At 37.6% G+C, this 22,540-nt stretch overlaps 3 protein-coding genes across 11 annotated transcripts in view; all 3 read right to left on the bottom strand.

Annotated features, from left to right (window-relative positions):
• LOC128168774 (EF-hand calcium-binding domain-containing protein 6-like) overlaps positions 1-4,162 on the bottom strand; it is a 33,741-nt gene extending 29,579 nt beyond the window's left edge. For 6 of the 7 annotated variants that reach the window (XM_052834928.1, XM_052834927.1, XM_052834926.1 and 3 more), the window contains exons 1-3: positions 3,895-4,162; positions 1,156-1,380; positions 611-675 (exon numbers count right to left, since the gene is read on the bottom strand). In XM_052834928.1, coding sequence (XP_052690888.1) covers positions 611-675; positions 1,156-1,380; positions 3,895-4,147 — 543 coding nt within the window. In that variant the 5' untranslated portion in view covers positions 4,148-4,162. The remainder of the gene's footprint in view (positions 1-610; positions 676-1,155; positions 1,381-3,894) is intronic. The other variant, XM_052834930.1, reaches the window with a different exon arrangement.
• A 798-nt stretch (positions 4,163-4,960) lies between these two features.
• LOC128168793 (uncharacterized) lies at positions 4,961-11,515 on the bottom strand. Of its 2 annotated transcripts, none has more exons than XM_052834957.1 (3): positions 11,332-11,515; positions 10,275-10,338; positions 4,961-6,184 (listed from the first exon to the last, which is right to left on the bottom strand). In XM_052834957.1, exons 1-3 carry the CDS (start codon positions 11,347-11,349, stop codon positions 5,640-5,642), a joined length of 627 nt encoding a protein of 208 aa, XP_052690917.1. In that variant the 5' UTR covers positions 11,350-11,515; the 3' UTR covers positions 4,961-5,639. The 2 variants fall into 2 exon arrangements, with proteins under 2 accessions (XP_052690917.1, XP_052690916.1); XM_052834956.1 differs by lacking the exon at positions 11,332-11,515 and adding an exon at positions 10,673-10,862.
• An 858-nt stretch (positions 11,516-12,373) lies between these two features.
• Positions 12,374-22,270, bottom strand: LOC128168785 (uncharacterized). 2 transcript variants are annotated; one of them, XM_052834947.1, is made up of 6 exons: positions 22,141-22,270; positions 20,911-21,033; positions 20,404-20,510; positions 14,116-14,220; positions 13,815-13,923; positions 12,374-13,328 (listed from the first exon to the last, which is right to left on the bottom strand). In XM_052834947.1, the coding sequence occupies exons 1-6, from the start codon at positions 22,203-22,205 to the stop codon at positions 13,058-13,060; spliced, it is 780 nt and encodes a 259-aa protein (XP_052690907.1). In that variant the 5' UTR covers positions 22,206-22,270; the 3' UTR covers positions 12,374-13,057. The 2 variants fall into 2 exon arrangements, with proteins under 2 accessions (XP_052690907.1, XP_052690908.1); XM_052834948.1 differs by having other exon boundaries at positions 14,116-14,234.
• Positions 22,271-22,540: the final 270 nt, after the last annotated feature.

The raw sequence follows: 22,540 nt of genomic DNA on the forward strand, positions 1-22,540 counted from the left end.
CTAAACTATCATTTGGTAGTCTAAAAGACTAATACATCAATAAAAGAATTATCCGATTACTCTCAAATACTCTTCTTTTGTAGAATATTATATAAGAAGAAAGAATTTACAGCATTAAACCAAATATTATTCAAGCTTTGTACACTAAATATACACGAATAAGCATCAACTAGAGACCTTTAAACTTGGAGAATTTCAGACCATGAGAGATAAACTTTACACAATATATATGTTTATATACCCAATAGACGCATTTATCAAACAAGATAGAATTTCATTCTTTTGAACAAAAGAAAAACGAAAACTCTAGTTAGAAGAATTAGACCTTCACTATTGACATTTCATTTAACTTTTTGTAAATAGTTAGTGAATACCAGAATTTGTTAAAAATTTGCCGGGGACTCCACATAACCTCGCTATATCGTAGAATTTGCTATATCTGTGTTCGTACTAAACGAATTATACTGTATAGATGGAGTCTATACACAAAACTATAATATATACTTAAGTCTCTTTGTAAGAAATGAGATCCACACAACAACACTATATTACAGTCTGGTCTCTTTCTGACAGGCGAGTTGTATGAGTATAAATGTAATATGGTACTCACCTCTCCATTAGTGCGAGGTGTGGCAGATTCCTGGCGACCGCGAGATCGGGGTCCCTGGGTGTACTCTGCAAAATCAACTACAATGTATCAGCCTTGCATCAAATATCTCCAGTATGAAGTATTCCCATTGTACAAGAATTGAAAAAAATATGAATTTAAAGTTCCGTTTTTGCAAAAAAAAATAGTATGCTGGTAGGGAAATGATGATATGGAAGCATGAATTATTGTATGCACAAGTTTATAATGTTGGGTAACTAAATAACAATTAGCACTCAAACAAACTATGATTTGTCAAATAATTACACTTCTGGTACCATCACCATGACATAAACATTCATTATTCTAGTACAAAACACATAACCAAGTTCACCATTTGATCACTTCAAAATATTCCTGCCCTGAAAACATCACTGAAAACAAAAGGGCTGGATTAAGTCAATCATGGATATATGTAACATATCTGTTAGAGACATGTAAGTAATACTAAAGAAGTTAATGGCAGCAACACATTGTCAGCAGGTATATATAGGCCACTCATCAGAAACCTGACTCTTCCTCAGATATTGCGTCCAACAGGAGGTTCAGTGGGGGGAGCTTAACAATTTCTGGAGGTTGAGAAGAACTCTGACTCTGGGCTACAGATGTTTGACTGCTGTCAATCTTTGGCAATATAAGGTGTCTCTTTTTCTTGTGGACTGACTTTTTTCTTACCAGTCCCATTCTTTCAGCAGCCGAGTGTCGGTATTTAAAAGGAGGGAAAATTTCAGTCACTGAAATATTACATAGCTGCTAATGCCCGTAGTCCAACAAAAAAAGGAAATAAAAGATAAAATAACATTATCTACAATTCGTTTTCTGGTTAAGTAATAATGCAACACTATATTATATAGCACTGTCGTTTAACCTGTTAACGCTACGTTGTATTTGTACATGTAGCGACCACTGCAAGTGAACATATCTTTGAAAGATAAATGCTTTTTTTCTTTTCATACTTACTCTCAAAAAGTTTAACTGCAGATATATACATATTATTATTTCAAAATACCAGCGTAATTTACTAAATTTAGCATCAATATTTGCAACATCGTTCGGCTGTTTTGTTTAGTTAAAACGGTACCGGAATCAGCTTTTGCTATCTAAAATTAAAATAAAACGGTTCCGAACAGTTGATTTTTAATCCGATCCTGACTTCATGTCAATTAATTAATTGACTACCACTATTCCATATTCATATTTAATAACTATAATTTACTTAAACCAAATCTTTTTATAAATAGGTCGGTTTATATCTCATATCCATAAAGTGTCACCCAAAAGTCATAAACCTTTCTTTCTCTCAGGACCCCCCCCCCCCCCCACACACACACACACACACACGCGCACACAAATCAATAGAAAATGTATAAATTATCATTACTACATTGATAAAATTTATTATCATAATTTGTTATTTTCTACATACTGTTACAAAAAAATAAACACAGAAATTTTCTAATCTTTGGCAGATACATGGTAAAACAAAGTAAACTTAAAACCTTTGTACATATATATAGCCTATTTTAAAACAATTTTTTTTTTGGGGGGGGGGGGTAATGTATGTTGGTTTTTTTTTCATGCTTCAAAACAAATTCGTCTGTGGACGCTTAACATAAAGTAAATGAATGAACATATCTCTATTTTAATTGTGTTTTTGTGCCAACAAAAAATAGAATTGATCTGAATAAAAATTTCATTCCTGATAATTATTGCAATTATTTTTGTAAATAGTCATTCAAAAACGATGCTTCTTATTTGTAGGTTAAATTGATTTACTAAAGCATATTTGGTGACTATGAATGGTGCCCATGCAGGGAATAATCGAAAACTAATCGATCATATCTTTTTAATTTTTTCGATGACATAGATACAAAAGACTTTCAAATCACTAGTGTAAATCTACCCTTTATATTATTCCTTTTTACTAGAACAAAAACATGAAATTTAATACCCAAACCCCTAGCTAACCCCCAGTTTGTTGTAAAAGGATAAACTTTCTAGATCTTCAAATCTCTTTTCCGATAACTTTTCCTAAGTTTAGCTGATCGATTTTCTGAAGATCGTAAATTATCGACTGCATTTTATAGTTTCAAAAGTTTCAAAAACGTTCTTGAAGTATTTGCATCGCGGGGATTTCCCCGGCGGCTGTTTGGAATCCTGGTCATCATGCGCCGGGATTCCAGAGCTGGGTCAGAGTGAGGCTAGGACAGACCCTGGAGTCTGGGTCAGACCCTTGGGTAGTCAGATATACCGATGTCCGTGACAGCCCTACATCTGTCTTATCAGGACATTTAAGTGGCGATTGTTAACAACAATGGTGTGTTCGTTTACATGTGTTTTATCTTATCAACAGCTATCTAGAAACAGACCGGGGAACCGTCAAGGATCGACTCCATTATTCCGACCGTCAGCCGATGACAGCTTCACCTATTGTTACCTGACATTCTAATGATTTAGCAAATTTCAAACAGCATTAAAACAGTGAATATTGTTGTGTGACGTCAGCGCATATTTCTTTGAACTCGGCTTAGCAAGGAATAATTTTAACACTTCTACAAGAGTATTCAAATGATACATTATATTCTAAATGGCCAAGGTTTTCCGATTAGATCTGTAGAATCTACATATCAGTAAAGTACATGCATTATTCATGAAATTCACACACATCGAAGATCTAGATAATGATCCTTCAAGAACGTGTAAATGATGCATACGTAAAATTCATATAAATTTATGGCACTGGCATTGTAATTTATGTAGCTATGAACATCCCCCCCCCCCCCCCGGCCTCTTGTAATGCATTCTTTATAACTGCATGTACAACAAGCTGCGAACTGCCCCCTTTTTATTCAATGGACCAACTTTGAATATGAAGACAAAGCAGTTATTGAAAGTTACATGTAGTTGACAAATAAGATTAAGAAGACCCCCCCCCCTCTAAGAAAGAATATGAGGTTTAACGATGATGTTATTATATTTTTTTCTCCCAATTACAACTTTGTATACGGTGTATACGGTGCTTCTTGCCTTTAAGAAGTGTCAAGCAAAAGAGAAAGTGAAAAGGCTAATAATTGAATTCTATAAAATCTCTAAGGCAAGCACTAATGGCTACATACAGAAATGAATGCCCATATAAACTATGCATTGTTATCTCGATATATTCGTTGTCATAATTGTGGAGATACGACCCCCACCACCCTCCCTCCCGCGATAACACCCCCCACTCCCTCAAGAACTGTGAGTTTTACCTGGGGGCCACTGGAGTATCCGCTCTGGGGCACTAGCTCGGTTTGCACTGATGGGTGCGGGTTCCCTTGCCCCGGACCCAGGATCCTGGAAGGAAATCTTCCCGAACTGTCCTGCCCTGAGTCCGCGGGCGGATCCAAGCACGGCCAGATCATCACGGTTACTCATTCTGGACATAGGGTGCTCAATGACGGGCAGGTTAGGGAACCGCCTCTGTCCCGCGGAGACCCGGGGGACCGCTGCCATGGAGGTCATTGGAGAATGTGTACTAATTTTTCCGCTACCTCGACAGTATGATCAAACAGTTCACTGGCCACTTCACCTGTTGTTTACATGCCACTGTTTTAAATGTCGGCCTCTAAGCCCGCCGCCATTTTAGTGTACATAATCTCCATGGGAAACCACCTGACTGTAAGGTCTTTTACGGACCAATTAATTCAGGTCTACCGTGGCTACAAAACGTGTCTTCTCTTTGTCAAAAAATATCGACCTTTTTTAAATCCCGGGCCCACTTGAAATTCTAAGAGGCTTTGGATATATACCTGATTCTATGGAGTTTAATGTCCACGCTAGCTGTTACCTGTGTGGATATGTGTGTGTGTGTTGTATTTCCTAGTCATCATATTTCAGCAAATTCTGAATAACTAGCTGTTTGACCCGATATATGAGAACTTCAAAACAGCCCTGCATACAGTTGAACAACCTTTTATAATTGGTGTTTTGAACAGAGAGAGAGAGAGAGAGAGAGAGAGAGAGAGAGAGAGAGAGAGAGAGAGAGAGAGAGGTGTTCCACGTTTCATACTATACTAGCACATGTATATCTTTGGTAGATGCCGTAAGTGGTTTTAATTTCTTATAGATGTAATTCCAAACATGTCAGAATTTTGTTTTTTATGTACACAGGAGAGCTTTTTATTATAAATTACTAGAATGTCTTAAAAAATAGAAAAACTCCAAAGTATACAGTAGGCCTTTTCAACAGCCTTGTCGCGTTTGAACACTTCTTTGAATCGCAGGAGTTGTCGTTCTTTGATTAGGGCTAGGTAACATCATGTCGGTAACAAGTCATTATTTCACGAAGATTTTATTAAATATAAACTATAAAAAGAAAAATTATAAAAAAGGAACAACAACTGAAAAAAATGTAAATATTAAATAAGATAAACATACACGGTATATAAATATACATGGCGTAAAACCTGAACACAGAAAGCAATTAATATGATAGGAACCCAAAGAGACTGGGTACTCCAAATATCAGTTAAACCTCAGCAATTTGGCGGCGGAATCCAGTAATACTGTTATAGAGATGTTAATATAATGTTATAGGTTAATGCAGATGACGTAATCACTGGGCTACCACACAAAGTGTGCGTCACTGAATAGCTAAAAACACGCTGTTTAATATCTCAAAACAACAAAATGGCGAGAGTTTCTGTTGATGGAGGGATATTTCTTGCTTGATATGACTGAAAATTATGAGTTATTGCAACGTTACGACATTATATTCCGACGAAACGTGTCGACGTAACAAAAATGGATGCATACGTTACGAGAGTTTCTGCATACGTAACGAGAGTTTCTGCAGACGCAGAGAGTTAATGTTGAAGTGACAATTTGACGTTGATTGGTGAAAATCAATGTTGATAATACGGGAGTTGAAGATGCAGGATCGACACTTTATCCAAGAAAGTACACAATAATTGTGGATGTAAAATCAACTCATTACATCAATATTTGTCAGTCTTTATTGCATCATGTAATCCTCAGTATCTACTGGTGGACACCCGTCCGTATCCTCTTCCGGTTCCTCGCCGAGTTCTATAAGAGACAGAATTTCCTCTGCAAGTGACACAATGGCGTCACGATCAACTTCAGGTGTCACATTGCTAATGTTTCCACTCGGCAGAAAATCTGAGTCGGTTTCACTAGGAGTGGAACCCTCCATGCTTGAGCCATTTCCCCCAATAGAGGTCTCTCCTATCCCTGAATCATCAAGGTAGGTATTGTCTATCTCATCGTCATAATACGGATTGTTCTCTAAGTTGGAGAGAATCCTGTGTATATTTAGAGCTCGTTGCTGCTCGTATAAATGTTTGCGTAGCCCTATCACTAACGGGTCGTCCATTGCAAAGCGTTCCTCCTCCACCAGATAGCGTATAGCTTCCGCTGCGCAGTCTCTGTATCCGGTCAAAACTACTTCCGCTTGTTCAAAGGCAGACAATCCCAGCATGGCCGGATGTTGCACCTGTTGTCCCGGCATCAGTATTGAACTGCTCTCACACATGTTACCTGTAAATAGAAGATACCGTCTTATTCACTGTCGAAACTATTTCAAACTCTCTCTGAAAGTAAACTTATACAGAGCTTACTCTCTGTATAACACGGGAGGCTGTAAGGTAGAGGAAAAGGCCGTGGAATGTTTACATAAAATCAATACATCTCCATGAAAACCTGCAAACATTGAAGCGTTCCCCCATTAAATCAATAAGAGAATAATCATTGGTAAATTATAAGTCAGGGAAAGCGCGGTGAATACAAATTTACCGATGATACAAAAAGATACTGATAGCAAATTGTACCATTATAATCTGTCTCTCTCATTATGCAAAATAGTATTAAGCTATACGAATTTCAAAATTATTCCAAATAACGGTCAAATATTCTCTAAAATTCAACATTTTCAATGGCTCTAAACTTGAGGAGACTTCAACAGTTACATTTTACAACTGGCTGTGTTAAGAACATCACTGCCCAAATCATTTAATAGAGTGCTTAATCAAAACATATAAATGCACATAAAAATATAACAACTTATGTAGGGTGTAAATTAGAGCAGATCTTTCCTACTCATGGATAAAGACCTCCTCCAACCTTACCCCCCCCCCCCAAAAAAAAAAAAGATACGCGGCAGTCACAAAAGTTTTAGACGTACGTTAGAATCAAAACACGATTTAAGAACAATCTGTGCATGGAGAATGATGCACCCCTCACTGTCTGACAACTGTCCAGTTCACGGAGAAACGTCAAACAATCTCTACAGACCTTGTGACGGTAAATACAGAGTGTCCCTCATGTTGCAGTGTTGTCAGGCCGAGCGTCTGTCGTACGATAGAGTGAGAGAGAGAGAGCCTAACACTCAGATAAACACAACAGATGTTCCCCGCTCCCACACTACCCACAATAGACACGTGTGAATGACACCACATGTGTCGGAATGCAGGGGGCGTGGTGAGGGAGCCGTGATCAGTCTATCACACTACCCGCTGTATGTGTGTGTACACAATGAAAGCGTGTATACATGTAGACACGACAAGCGCCGACCACGCGGCTTTGTTTGTGTCACTGCGGCTGTCGGTCAGGTACACACAGGTAAACCAGCGCCACCCCGGGGAGATCGCTGACCTTTGTAGTGTACCTTGTTCCCGGACAAAGACGAGAACACGACAGCCTGGGAACACTGCACGCAGATTTCACACGCTTATTACAGCAACTCGGGCAATCTTTATTCTTTGAAAAGGAAGGCATTTAAAATGACGAGTTATTATTTACTCTGCATTCTATAGATATGGCGATCCTATAAACAGTGTAAGAGGACACATGATATAACAAATATTGCTATCGCACTGGGCAGCTGGCAAGCGACACAAGAGTGCCGAATGCACCGCGTGTTCTTATACATGCAACCAGGAATTTAATTATTTTTTTTTTATAAATTTCAAAGAACTTTGTATGATATTAGTCAAATGTGGGCCCCATAATTTGCTATTTTTAAAGTGATTCAGGTACATTAATTTGTTGTGTTTTTTAATAAAAGAGTTGACATGAAATATGTTTTTCACCTATTTATTTGATTTATATCCACTCACTGGCAGTATATGACGCTATTTTTATAATTCAATCAAAATCAATCAAAAATTGACACTTTTCTTCTCTTTTCTCGAATGGGAAATATAAAGGACTCCTTGAACAAGAACAAACTTTTTGTCACTTATAAGTATTGGAGAGATACATATTTGGTGGAAATATTTAGATTGTTCAAGCAGTCGTTCAATGATGTTATGTGACTTTATCATGTTTATGATGTCATATTTCTAAATTGTGGGCACTAATTATAAAATCAAAAATGAAAATTATGAAAAAAACTTCAAATATATTTGTACAAATAAAACAAAGAATTACAGTAAAACGACAATGTTCATTTTAGGGGGCCATTTTAGCTTCAAACCATATATAGTCCAATTTTGTTTACATAAACTTTAGCTCAATCATCTTCAGTTCATGAGAATATATCTACATTTTTGTCCAAGAATTCCTTAAACGGTTCGGATGACCCCCCCCCCCCCCCCCCGGCCCTTAGTCTTGGTGACCAACATGGCCTTGATTAACAGCTAAACTGATTGACAGCTCTACCCAGTGAGGCGATGGAAGATGTCATACACGGCCTCTTTCACGGTTCGAGGCGATAATGGTTTCCTTATCTCCAAAATGAAGAAAACAGTATCACCTAGAAGCCGTGGCAGGACCAACAGTGACGTAATCAGTTCGATAGGTGATTGGTTATCGACAGACCCTTCACAGAACCTGTCAAAGTTGTGTAATCCTCATTATAACCACGGAGTGACACTTGATGGACTCGGAGCTTCGTTAATTAAAGCTGACATGAATTCATAAATACGCATTATTTCCCTTTTATCTCCGACTACCGCCATATTAGTTGTCGATTTCTATTGTTCTGCTCATCGCTACACACCCCCTATATAAGACCGAGAGCACTATTCATGCTTCACCGCATTCAGGAATTTCATACACCCGAACACGTTACCTTGGACGAAAAGACTTGTAAAAACGCGTTTTGAACAAAAATAATATGACAACCACGGCACTGGCAAGATATATCCAATAAACGGCGAAACAAGACAGACTGAAATCCAGGCGCAGATACTTCGAAAATTCCTCGATAATTGTAGACCGTTTTCCTGTGTATGTTATAACATCGCACATGCGCGAACCACACACTGTGGCAGATCGAGCAATGTCAATTATCGCATGGATTTTAGAATTGGGCGTTTTTGTAGGAACGGATGGAAACGTTGTTACTTTCTTGGATTTACTATCGTTTAGCTCTTGTGTTGGATGTAGTGTCGCCGGGGTTTTCAAGAAGATGCAGACGTTATGCACTCTGTATGAACGACACACGTGTTCGATGTGCATGCGAAGTAAGGCAGCACTGTCTGTGCAAAATAATACGGATACCTTGGACATCCTTTCAAAGAATAAATATTTTATTTGTATTTCATCGATTGTTGTTTTCTTTATTCTTTATTACTACAATGTGTAGTTCATGCATTTAGAAGTCCGTGCAACGTGAATGCCTCGATCGGAAAGCAACCGACCGTAACTTCCTCAACCGGTATATATACCCCAGTGGCAGTAGAGGAGCGATCGAAACTAATATGGCGACCAATGGCTTTTATGAATTCATGTCAGCTTTAAGGTAACGTCTCGGTATAGCAATTATTCTGAGATAAATATGGTGGACATTCCCAAAGATTTTTGGATGCCGGTGAATATTGAACTGATTGAATCAATATATTGCATTAACATGAACACTAACTGTGATTGCTGTCTTTTATATTGGCCGATTTATGAACACGGAATATTTCTCCCGGAACCACTGTTTTAAGGCAAATTTTGTAAACAGACACTTCCGCTGCCTGGAACATTAAAACAGCACATCCGGGTGTTTTATTTGTGATTCTACATGAAGATCTATAAAACATTTGCATTTCCAATCATAACACTTTGATTCTAGGAATTCTCACGGCCCAGTTTTTATGGTCGATTCTCTAACGCGTGTCGGACCATTGTGAGGTTCCCCCATCCCAAACTGACACTCTGGACGATCTTGATCAAACATCGATACAGAAATGGGGGGAAGGGGGGGGGGGGCTAGCTAGCATATACAATCATATCACCGTAGAAAAAATAGATAATATAAATCATATAACATAGAAAATAACCTATGCTTTTTTGTTATCATTGCCACTATAATATATTGCTATCTAACTGTTTAAGATTGTGATTATTTATGTCTACATGTATTTATGTATACACATGTACGTTAAAAAATGTACTGACATACATAGATACATGTAATTCAAACTTGTCATATCAACTAAATAGGATACTAAAGTTATTTCAAATAAATAGGATATTAATTTATGTCAAGTTATGTCAAATGGAAGATAGTTTTGATGAATAGAACAAGAGATACAGAGGATACTTAAAGTACATTAAATCAAAGTCCAGTCTATGAGGTTTACAAGATATTCATAGTTGATTATTTCAGAGCGGACAAATACAAAGTTATTACACTTACCAAATGCATTAGCCTCGACGCCGACCTCGTACTGCGTTTGAATCTGCTCTTGATGCTGAGAACCCTGGAATAAAATTGTTCTGTTGACACATAAACTTAGTTTAGTTAATTGATGTCCTCTCTACCCTGCGTCCACGGACCTCTAACAACATGTGGGATATGGATATACATGTAAGTTGTGGGTCAACTGAAGGACAACAGTCCACAAACACCGCCCAACCACCCCCGCTATATACATGAAACACCGCCAAACACCCAACCACCCCCGCTATATACATGAAACACCGCCAAACACCCAACCACCCCCGCTATATACATCAAACACCGCCAAACACCCCACAACGTCTTTACATCTTATGTGAAATTAAAAAAAATTGTGAAAGGAGCGCCACATTTACCGTGTGTAGATATCTTACATCCATCATACACCAAAGTCTCTTTACATTTGGTATGCTGCAAACGGAGAGAATTTTTAGATGCGCGTGAGCCAATGAAATGGGACAAGCTTTGATGGAAGACGCGCGTTCGCGGAACATCTGTCGCGTGCGGCGCATGAATAGTTAAAAGGAGCTAACAAAAGCGGGTCCGCCGTGGCTGATCGGTCACAGATGTAAAAGGAAGGTAGGGGTCTCCAAAGTTTAAGTTCTAGCAAGTCAACCCCCCACCCCTCCTAAAAAAGACACAATAATCAACTAATATTATGTAGGTACAGGTATATTTGCTTTAATTGACCCTTTGCAAATATACTTTCAGTAGCTGTTGTATTGTTGATGCTCTAAGTTCAGTCAAATGTATATCGTAATATAAAAAGCAATTTATAACGAAGGAGATATGTTGATACATGAATATATATATTTTATAAACAGTAAGCAAACTTCTATACTCCCATATGTATGTACATGTATGTGTCTAATGCAGGATTCCGACCCCGGTGCATGGATACCTAATGAGATTTCTGCATGTAGAAGTAACATGGCTGTCTAACAGATATGGGTGTTGTCACAGACAAAACAGACGAATAATCCCCAAAAAAATCTAAATATATAAAGGTACATACCTGTTTAAATAAGGTCATTTTAAATCGAATTTGCTGAGTCGGATTTTCTCAGGTAAATGTGAAAAAACTCCTAAAACCTTCCAAACGTAATTACGGCAGATCTTGAGACAGGGCAGGTGCGCGGGGGAGCCTAGCATGGCCCGGCATTACCGCACGATGATAATCCAGTTCACCTGAGCATGCAGCCAAAAACACCTGCTGGTCCTCACACATCAAAGCGACGCGCGTGCAGGTGCCCAGCTGTCAGCCAATCAAACGCCACGGATTATTGTGTACACCGGTACAATCTGTTTATAAATTCATAATGATAAATAGAAATCAGAATTCAAAATAAGATAGTTTATATCAGCCTTTAAAATTAAGTGTAGTAATATTTTGTAAGGTATGTGCATACTAGCATTTTCATGAATTCATTCATACATTCTCTCTCTCTCTCTCTCTCTCTCTCTCTCTCTCTCTCTCTCTCTCTCTCTCTCTCTCTCTCTTCTAATTCAGGGTCATGCGATCAGTATTAGCTTATCGATAAAACGTGTGCACCACGTGACTGTCGTCCGCCTCGCGTACGCCGCACGTGTCCGCTAAATTCCACGGCAGGCAACCTGTGAAAGACATTCCGACGAATACTCTCTCAATATGGATCACAGTTCTGATGTCAGGGAGAAAAAATAAAATAATAAACATAGCAGTAACCTTCAAATAAGCGTTAGTTCATCTTCATGAAATTTTACATGTATTGAATACCTTGAAAAAAAATCTAACCGTCGGCGGCAATTTCCTTTACTGAATAATGATAAAAAAAAATTGCTACGGCTGCATGAAAGCAAAATTATAGATTTGAAACGTGTATCACCGTGGAAACGCGTTACTACAAAATAAAAAAAATGAATAAATAATCAAAAAACCACCTAAAAAAATAAATAATAATAAAATCATGACTTTAGAATTTAAAAAACTTGATTTTATATTCTTTATGTGGAGAAGAAAAATATCCCTATGATGTATACAATCCGATTTTGTACCGTTTTGAACAAAATGCTATAAATTCTTTTGCCCCAATTTTATTACCTTATTACACACTAAACAAAAGTCTTACGAAATATTAGCATTTGAAATTTCTTTAAAATTCTTTATGATACTCATGCGAGACAAGTAATTACCAGGTTGCGACAAACGGATCGGAATCATTCATATTTCTTTATCGCCTTAGTGAAAGATCACTCTATATACGATATTATATTATATTAACTGAAAGCTTGTCTAACTACAGGATAAACAGCCTGATGGGGACCGGGGGTTACAAATCATACAGTGACGTAATGAACGGAACATATCATAGTATACACAACTGATGGGGACCGGGGGTTACAAATCATATATAGTGTGACGTAATAAACGGAACATATCATTTAATATACACAATTGTCTGCATAAACATGCAATAGATGAACAGTAAATATGGCAAAACAATGTACATATATATATACTTACATACATACAAAGTGTAAACACGTAATCGACATTCGACACCAGAAAAAAGATAAAGTAATAGTATTCAAACACACGCATATGATAGAGAAACAGAAAACTATTTATATATAAGTACGAATGCTTAAATAAAACGTAAAAACAATAAAGTAAAAATGCACATGGATTAATAAATGGTAAACACGTATATGCATCAGTAATATTGTAACTTTTTCAGTAATGCTGGACTCGGTTCCAGCCTTTATGTCTCTGAACAGTCCATCGGAGCAGAGGGGAGTACCAATTGGGGTCCCCAGGGGTGGGAAAAGGCACTCCCGGTGGCAGTCTGCATCACGTGACTAGGGAGGTGTGGTAGGTCAGGAGTTTGAACCGGGACTCCTGTAGGGGAGATAACTCCGACCGGGACTCCTGTGTTGGAGATAACTCCGGCTGGGACTCCTGTGGGGGAGATAACTCCGGATGTGTGTCCTTGACCCTGCGACCGTAGGACGGGAGTGATTCTGGTCCTCTTTCTGTAGGGGAAAAAGAGGTGAACTAGTTAAAAACTGAGTTTTATTTATTTTACAACGATTGATAAGCAAGTTCTACAACGTATATTAATATTTCTCGTTGGCACGGATGTTAGCGCGAGGGGGACCCACTACGCTACTTGGACACCTAGGTGAACTAGTTAACTAGGCTCTTAATGATACATCAGTGATCGTTTTGAGATAATATCCACAGGGTGTATGAGAGGAAGTAAATGTTTTTTTTTTAAAGTTTGATACGTTATATAACAGTGACATTGAAGTTGGTGTGTTTGAAGAGTAATATCTACGATTAAAGTGTAATCCCTCTAACTAAAATATTATTCACATACCAACCAAACTTACATAACATGATCCCGTGAATGTCATCAACATTTTATTATTACATATTACATACCCAATATCAGCTAATATCACTGACTTAATTTAGAATGGTTTTTTTTTTGTATTTTAAGATATAGAAAAACTTACGTTTTTCTATTCCGTCGGTAGACATATACTGTGATTGCTGTTCCAATGACAACAAGTATTCCACAGAGAATGGCGACAACTGTTTGCCAGACGTCCCAATAGTTCCTCTCTAGATATACATATAATTAAACAAATGAAGATAAAACATGTTCAGATATTGAAACAAATGAATCACAGGATTCTAAAATTTGTAGATTAAATTTATTTTAAAAAATGGGTGAATATAATGCACGTTAGTATTGGATAAGAAACTCTCGTGAATTATTTGCAAACTAGAGAAGTGTTACTCTTTGTTCTTTACCATGCTGACAGTGGTCGCCATGGTAACCATCCTGACAGATACAGGTGGGCGTTCCCTCGACAGCGGAGCAGGTGCCCTCATTCTGGCAGGGAGATCCACAATTGGCTTAAAAAGGATCGCTTTGTTTTTTTAAAACACGATAATAAAAAATTGAATAAGAACTACCAATTGAACTCAGTACATGTATTATTAGGCATTTAGTTATCATTACATCTTTGTAAATATTGCCACAATCCATACTCGTAATCAATGCAATCTACGTTATATAACCCCTACCGATATTATTTACTTTTACTGCTACACATAACCCCTATCAAGCCGTCATTCAAATGTATGTACCGAATGCATGACACATAATATTTCTAAATGTAACGCAAAACAGCATCTTTGACCATTATCCCTATAGATGTTTGTAAATGTAAAGGTTTGTATGTATATGTAAAGCACCCTCCCCCCCCCCCCCCCCCCACCAACCCTCCCATTGTCATGTCTCTTTAACTAATAGTTGGTATGTTGAGTTCTATATGTAAAGCCCCCTTAGTGTCGTGTATCTTTAACTGATAGTTGGTATGTATATGTAAAGCCCCCTTAGTGTCATGTATCTTTAACTGATAGTTGGTATGTATATGTAAAGCCCCCTTAGTGTCATGTATCTTTAACTGATAGTAGGTATGTATACGTAAAGCCCCCTTAGTGTCATGTATCTTTAACTGATAGTTGGTATGTATATGTAAAGCCCCCTTAGTGTCATGTATCTTTAACTGATAGTTGGTATGTATATGTAAAGCACCCTTAGTGTCATGTATCTTTAACTGATAGTTGGTATGTATATGTAAAGCCCCCTTAGTGTCATGTATCTTTAACTGATAGTAGGTATGTATATGTAAACCCCCCCCCCCCCCTTAGTGTCATGTATGTTTAACTGATGGTTGGTATGTATATGTAAAGCCCCCTTAGTGTCATGTATCTTTAACTGATGGTTGGTATGTATATGTAAAGCCCCCTTAGTGTCATGTATCTTTAACTGATAGTTGGTATGTATATGTAAAGCCCCCCCCCCCCCCCCCAGTGTCATGTATCTTTAAAGCTGCTTGGTCCGATTATTTTGTAATAACAGAATCAAAATTATTTTCATACAAATCATTTATCTTAGAAAGTTATGGACTTTCTCCTATTTACACCAGCAGAATCATTCTCCTTTCAAAGTTAGAAATATTCAAAGTAAATAAAAATAATTTTTCTTTGGGCAAACGAAAAAACAAACCAAAATGCATCACGGGAATGTTTAGAAAAGGAAACCGCATGGTTTCGTCCCCCGAGTGATTGGGGTTATTCAACCTGCATGCTATGCGTCGATTGTAAAGAAAGTAAACTTTAGAAATATTGGCTAACAAAACGTACACATGTTTATTTGTAATTTGTCTGATCATTTCGACCTTTATTTAAAGCGATGTCAAATTCGTAATAAAACCATACTCGTCTCGTCGTCAGGGGTGAAATTTAACATGAGGTGAAATAACTCGGTACCTTTTTATTGCGTTTTGTTTTGTTAGCAAATTTTGTATGTATTTTTCTTCATTGAAATTTGGCATAATTGACATGTAAAACTACTGCAATGTCTATTATTATACATATACTAAGCATAGCCATCTTTTAAAAGCGTGCATAAAATTTGATATAAAATCAGACCAAGCAGCTTTAACTGATAGTTGGTGTGTATATGTAAAGCCCCCCCCCCCCCTTAGTGTCATGTATCTTTAACTGATAGTTGGTGTGTATATGTAAAGCCCCCCCCCCCCCCTTAGTGTCATGTATCTTTAACTGATAGTTGGTATGTATATGTAAAGCCCCCTTAGTGTCGTGTATCTTTAACTGATAGTTGGTATGTATATGTAAAGCCCCCTTAGTGTAATGTATCTTTAACTGATAGTTGGTATGTAAATGTAAAGCCCCCCCCCCCTTTTTAGTGTCATGTATGGTTAACTGATAGTTGGTATGTATATGTAAAGCCCCCTCCCCATAGTGTCATGTATCTCTAACTGATAGTTGGTATGTATATGTAAAGCCTCCCCCTCCCATTGTCATGTATCTTTAACTGATAGTTGGTATGTATATGTAAAGCCCCCCCCCCCCACCCCCCTTAGTGTCATGAATCTTTAACTGATCGTTGTATGTATATATAAAGCCCCCTTAATGTCATGTATCTTTAACTGATAGTTGGTATGTACATGTAAAGCCCCCTTAGTGCCATGTATCTTTAACTGATAGTTGTATGTATATGTAAAGCTCCCCCCCCCTTAGTGTCATGTATCTTTAACTGATAGTTGGTATGTACATGTAAAGCCCCCCCCACCAATTGTCATGTATCTTTAACTGATAGTTGGTATGTATATGTAAAGCCCCCAACTCCCCCCCCCCCTTAGTGTCATGTATCTTTAACTGATAGTTGGTATGTATATGTAAAGCCCCCTTAGTGTCATGTATCTTTAACTGATAGTTGGTATGTACATGTAAAGCCCCCCCCCCCCTATTGTCATGTATCTTTAACTGATAGTTGGTATGTATATGTAAAGCCCCCCCCCCAGTGTCATGTATCTTTAACTGATAGTTGGTATGTATATGTAAAGCCCCCAATGTCATGTATCTTTAACTGAAAGTTGGTATGTATATGTAAAGCCCCCCCCCTTAGTGTCATGTATCTTTAACTGATAGTTGGTATGTACATGTAAAGCCCCCCCCCCCCCCTTAGTGTCACTTATCTTTAACTGATAGTTGGTATGTACATGTAAAGCCCCCAATGTCATGTATCTTTAACTGATGGTTGGTATGTATATGTAAAGCCCCCCCCCCCTTAGTGTCATGTATCTTTAACTGATAGTTGGTATGTACATGTAAAGCCCCCCCCCCCAATTGTCATGTATCTTTAACTGATAGTTGGTATGTATATGTAAAGCCCCCACCCCCCCCCCCCCCTTAGTGTCATGTATCTTTAACTGATAGTTGGTATGTATATGTAAAGCCCCCTTAGTGTCATGTATCTTTAACTGATAGTTGGTATGTACATGTAAAGCCCCCCCCCCCTATTGTCATGTATCTTTAACTGATAGTTGGTATGTATATGTAAAGCCCCCCCCCCTTAGTGTCATGTATCTTTAACTGATAGTTGGTATGTATATGTAAAGCCCCCTTAGTGTCATGTATCTGTAACTGATAGTTGGTATGTATTTGTAAAGCCCCCTTAGTGTCATGTATCTTTAACTGATCGTTGTATGTATATGTAAAACCCCCTTAGTGTCATGTATCTTTAACTGATAGTAGGTATGTATATGTAAAGCCCCCTTAGTGTCATGTATCTTTAACTGATCGTTGTATGTATATGTAAAGCCCCCTTAGTGTCATGTATCTTTAACTGATAGTTAGTATGTATATGTAAAGCCCCCTTAGTGTCATGTATCTTTAACTGAAAGTTGGTATGTATATGTAAAGCCCCCCCCCCCCTTAGTGTCATGTAGTTTTAACTGATAGTTGGTATGTATATGTAAAGCCCCTTTAGTGTCATGTATCTTTAACTGATAGTTGGTATGTATATGTAAGCCCCCCTAGTGTCATGTATCTTTAACTGATAGTTGGTATGTAAAGCCCCCCACCCCCTTAGTGTCATGTATCTCTAACTGATAGTTGGTATATATTTGTAAAGCCCCCTTAGTGTCATGTATCTTTAACTGATAGTTGGTATGTATATGTAAAGCCCCCTTAGTGTCATGTATCTTTAACTGATCGTTGTATGTATATGTAAAGCCCCCCCCCTTTAGTGTCATGTATCTTTAACTGAAAGTTGGTATGTATATGTAAAGCCCCCCCCCCTTAGTGTCATGTAGTTTTAACTGATAGTTGGTATGTATATGTAAAGCCCCTTTAGTGTCATGTATCTTTAACTGATAGTTGGTATGTATATGTAAAGCCCCCCAATTGTCATGTATCTTTAACTGATAGTTGGTATGTATATGTAAAGCCCCCACCCCCCCCTTAGTGTCATGTATCTTTAACTGATAGTTGGTATGTATATGTAAAGCCCCCTTAGTGTCATGTATCTTTAACTGATAGTTGGTATGTACATGTAAAGCCCCCCCCCCCCCTTAGTGTCATGTATCTTTAACTGATAGTTGGTATGTAGGCCTATATGTAAAGCCCCCTTAGTGTCATGTATCTGTAACTGATAGTTGGTATGTATTTGTAAAGCCCCCTTAGTGTCATGTATCTTTAACTGATCGTTGTATGTATATGTAAAGCCCCCTTAGTGTCATGTATCTTTAACTGATAGTAGGTATGTATATGTAAAGCCCCCTTAGTGTCATGTATCTTTAACTGATCGTTGTATGTATATGTAAAGCCCCCTTAGTGTCATGTATCTTTAACTGATAGTTAGTATGTATATGTAAAGCCCCCTTAGTGTCATGTATCGTTAACTGATCGTTGTATGTATATGTAAAGCCCCCTTAGTGTCATGTATCTTTAACTGATAGTTAGTATGTATATGTAAAGCCCCCTTAGTGTCATGTATCTTTAACTGATAGTTGGTATGTATATGTAAAGCCCCCTTAGTGTCATGTATCTTTAACTGAAAGTTGGTATGTATATGTAAAGCCCCCCCCCCCCCTTAGTGTCATGTAGTTTTAACTGATAGTTAGTATGTATATGTAAAGCCCCCTTAGTGTCATGTATCGTTAACTGATCGTTGTATGTATATGTAAAGCCCCCTTAGTGTCATGTATCTTTAACTGATAGTTAGTATGTATATGTAAAGCCCCCTTAGTGTCATGTATCTTTAACTGATAGTTGGTATGTATATGTAAAGCCCCCTTAGTGTCATGTATCTTTAACTGAAAGTTGGTATGTATATGTAAAGCCCCCCCCCCCCCCCTTTAGTGTCATGTAGTTTTAACTGATAGTTGGTATGTATATGTAAAGCCCCCTTAGTGTCATGTATCTTTAACTGATAGTTGGTATGTATATGTAAGCCCCCCTAGTGTCATGTATCTTTAACTGATAGTTGGTATGTAAAGCCCCCCAGCCCCTTAGTGTCATGTATCTCTAACTGATATTTGATATATATTTGTAAAGCCCCCTTAGTGTCATGTATCTTTAACTGATAGTTGGTATGTATATGTAAAGCCCCCTTAGTCTCATGTATCTTTAACTGATAGTTGGTATGTATATGTAAAGCCCCCCCCCCTTTAGTGTCATGTATCTTTAACTGAAAGTTGGTATGTATATGTAAAGCCCCCCCCCCCCCCTTAGTGTCATGTAGTTTTAACTGATAGTTAGTATGTATATGTAAAGCCCCTTTAGTGTCATGTATCTTTAACTGATAGTTGGTATGTAAATGTAAAGCCCCCCTAGTGTCATGTATCTTTAACTGATCGTTGTATGTATATGTAAAGCCGCCCCCCCCCCCTTAGTGTCATGTATCTTTAACTGATAGTTGGTATGTATATGTAAAGCCCCCTTAGTGTCATGTATCTTTAACTGATAGTTGGTATGTAAAGCCCCCCACCCCCTTAGTGTCATGTATCTCTAACTGATAGTTGTTATGTATATGTAAAGCCCCCCCCCCCTTAGTGTCACGTATCTTTAACTGATGGTTGGTATGTATATGTAAAGCCCCCCTCCCCCAATGTCATGTATCTTTAACTGATCGTTGTATGTTTATGTAAAGCCCCCTTAGTGTCATGTATCTTTAACTGATAGTTTGCATGAATATGAAAAGCCTCGCTTTTGTCATGTATCTTTAACTGATAGTTGGTATGATACTGTATATGCCTCGCTATTGTTTTGTATCGTTAACTGATAGTCCCCAGTGCCATCACCATCCCTGATATTGTGACGTGATTCACTCTCTATTACCTATATTACACGCCCCAGTACCATCACCTCCCCTGATATTGTGACGTGATTCACTCTCTATTACCTACATTGCACGCCCCAGTACCATCACCTCCCCTGATACTGTGACGTGATTCACTCTCTATTACCTACATTACACGCCCCAGTACCATCACCTCCCCTGATATTGTGACGTGATTCACTCTCTATTACCTACATTGCACGCCCCAGTACCATCACCTCCCCTGATATTGTGACGTGATTCACTCTCTATTACCTATATTACACGCCCCAGTACCATCACCTCCCCTGATATTGTGACGTGATTCACTCTCTATTACCTACATTGCACGCCCCAGTACCATCACCTCCCCTGATATTGTGACGTGATTCACTCTCTATTACCTATATTACACGCCCCAGTACCATCATCACTCCATCCGGGGCAGCAGGTCTCGACCACGTGATACCTCACAGCGTACCTCTCTCGGGGGGTGTAGCACGTCTGTACCCTAGGAAGGTGTTATAAAGTTTATATCATATACAGAGATTACTAGTATGTCTGAACCTATCAATTCTTTACATGTATTCGCTTAATCTATTTTAACGTTAATTGTAATCTTTTGACATTAGATCATTTGTCATATCTTTATTATATCTAACTATCTAGAACTTAAACTTACTTGTCTCTGAAAAAAGGAAACCATTTCTGTGATTACCCAAGCAAGTAATACCTTACCTATATCACGTGAACTGGTCAAGTTCAAGTGTCTACATCTTGTTGTGTACCTGTACTCACATACAACGCGCGCACCGCCTCCAGTCCAGGTGTTTACATTTTGTTGTGTACCTTTTCGTACCTTTAACATATTCACCTTTTGCAGTCCAAATGTCGACATCGTGATTGCTCACCTGTATCGCGTGCACCTTCTCCAGTCCAGGTGTCCACAGCTTGTTGTGTACCTTTCCTGACAAAGGAAGGCCTGGTTATATGACGTCATATACGTTTCCGCTCTCTCTCGTTTGCAAACATGACTGAAATGAAGCATGTTGTCTGTAGTAAATAATATACTAGTACTGGAACTGTCTAAAAATATATTGTAAGTGTTCAATAGTTTATTGTTGTATGTTGTCACTGATCAATAGTAGTATATTGTAACTGTCCAATAATATACATGTATTGTGACTGTTCAATAGTATATTGTAACTGTCCAATAATATACATGTATTGTAACTGTTCAATAATATACATGTATTGTGACTGTTCAATAGTATATTGTAACTGTCCAATAATATACATGTATTGTAACTGTTCAATAGTATATTGTTGTATGTTGTCACTGATCAATAGTAGTATATTGTAACTGTCCAATAATATACATGCATGTAACTGTTCAATAGTATATTGTTGTATGTTGTAACTAATCAATAGTAGTATATTGTAACTGTACAATAATATTCATGTATTGTAACTGTTCAATAGTATATTGTTGTATGTTGTAGCTGATCAATAGTAGTATATTGTAACCGTCCAATAATATACATGTATTGTAAGTGTTCAATAGAATATTGTTGTATGTTGTCACTGATCAATAGTAGTATATTGTAACCGTCCAATAATATACATGTATTGTAAGTGTTCAATAGTATATTGTTGTATGTTGTAATTGATAAATAGTAGTATATTGTAACTGTCCAATAATATACATGTATTGTAAGTGTTCAATAGTATATTGTTGTATGTTGTAACTGTTCAATAGTAGTATATTGTAACTGTCCAATAATATCCATGTATTGTAACTGTTCAATAGTATATTGTTGTATGTTGTAACTGATAAATAGTAGTATATTGTAACTGTCCAATAATATACATGCATGGTAACTGTTCAATAGTATATTGTAACTGTCTAATAATATACATATATTTCAACTGTCCAATAATATATTGTAACTGTTCAATAGTATATTGAAACTGTCCAATAATATACATGTATTGTCTTATAATATATTGTAACAGTTCAATAATATATTGTAACTTTTAAGTGATATATTATAACTATTCAATAATTTATTGTAACTGTTCAACAACATATATAATATACTTTCCCGTCAATTAATATAAGTTTTACTACGTATACTCACCCGGAGAGACCCCATGTATCATGTCCCATCAACAAGATCCCGGCGGCGAAGAAAGCTCTGATCATGATAGTGTTGGTTTTGAAATATTGGTAAACAAGTCGACATGCTGCGCTGACTTTATTTCAAAACAAGTCTTATCGTCTAATGTAGCCTCGGTGACCTTTAAGCACCCAGTGAACGTATCAGGTGCGACCCCCAGATGTCTGCTAGTACCTACTGATCACGATGTTTATCGATTTATATAGCTAGAGCATCGACGAAAATAAGTGATTCCTTGCAAAATTAAAAAAAAATGAATTTCAGAGTCTACATTCATCCAAAACTTAGTGCATAACAAAAAATCCGAAATTCTTATTAACAAAAATGGTGCCAGCTTATCATTATAATTTTATCGAACAAT

This window comes from Crassostrea angulata, unplaced genomic scaffold (genome assembly GCF_025612915.1).
Source record: "Crassostrea angulata isolate pt1a10 unplaced genomic scaffold, ASM2561291v2 HiC_scaffold_47, whole genome shotgun sequence".
In the NCBI taxonomy this organism is placed as follows: domain Eukaryota; kingdom Metazoa; phylum Mollusca; class Bivalvia; order Ostreida; family Ostreidae; genus Magallana; species Magallana angulata.

Bases quoted from the DNA above. Each gene is read 5' to 3' on its own strand.
- LOC128168793 (XM_052834956.1), bottom strand. From the start codon at position 10,828: ATGCGCCGCACGCGACAGATGTTCCGCGAACGCGCGTCTTCCATCAAA. The intron at 10,339-10,672 runs GTAAATGTGGCG...ATTTTATTCCAG, and splicing joins ATGTAAGATATCTACACACG to GGTTCTCAGCATCAAGAGCA. The intron at 6,185-10,274 runs GTAAGTGTAATA...TTCTATTTACAG, and splicing joins CGTCGAGGCTAATGCATTTG to GTAACATGTGTGAGAGCAGT.
- LOC128168785 (XM_052834947.1), bottom strand. From the start codon at position 22,205: ATGATCAGAGCTTTCTTCGCCGCCGGGATCTTGTTGATGGGACATGAT. The intron at 20,511-20,910 runs GTGAGCAATCAC...ACACCTTCCTAG, and splicing joins AGAAGGTGCACGCGATACAG to GGTACAGACGTGCTACACCC. The intron at 13,329-13,814 runs GTAAGTTTTTCT...TTTCCCCTACAG, and splicing joins TACCGACGGAATAGAAAAAC to AAAGAGGACCAGAATCACTC.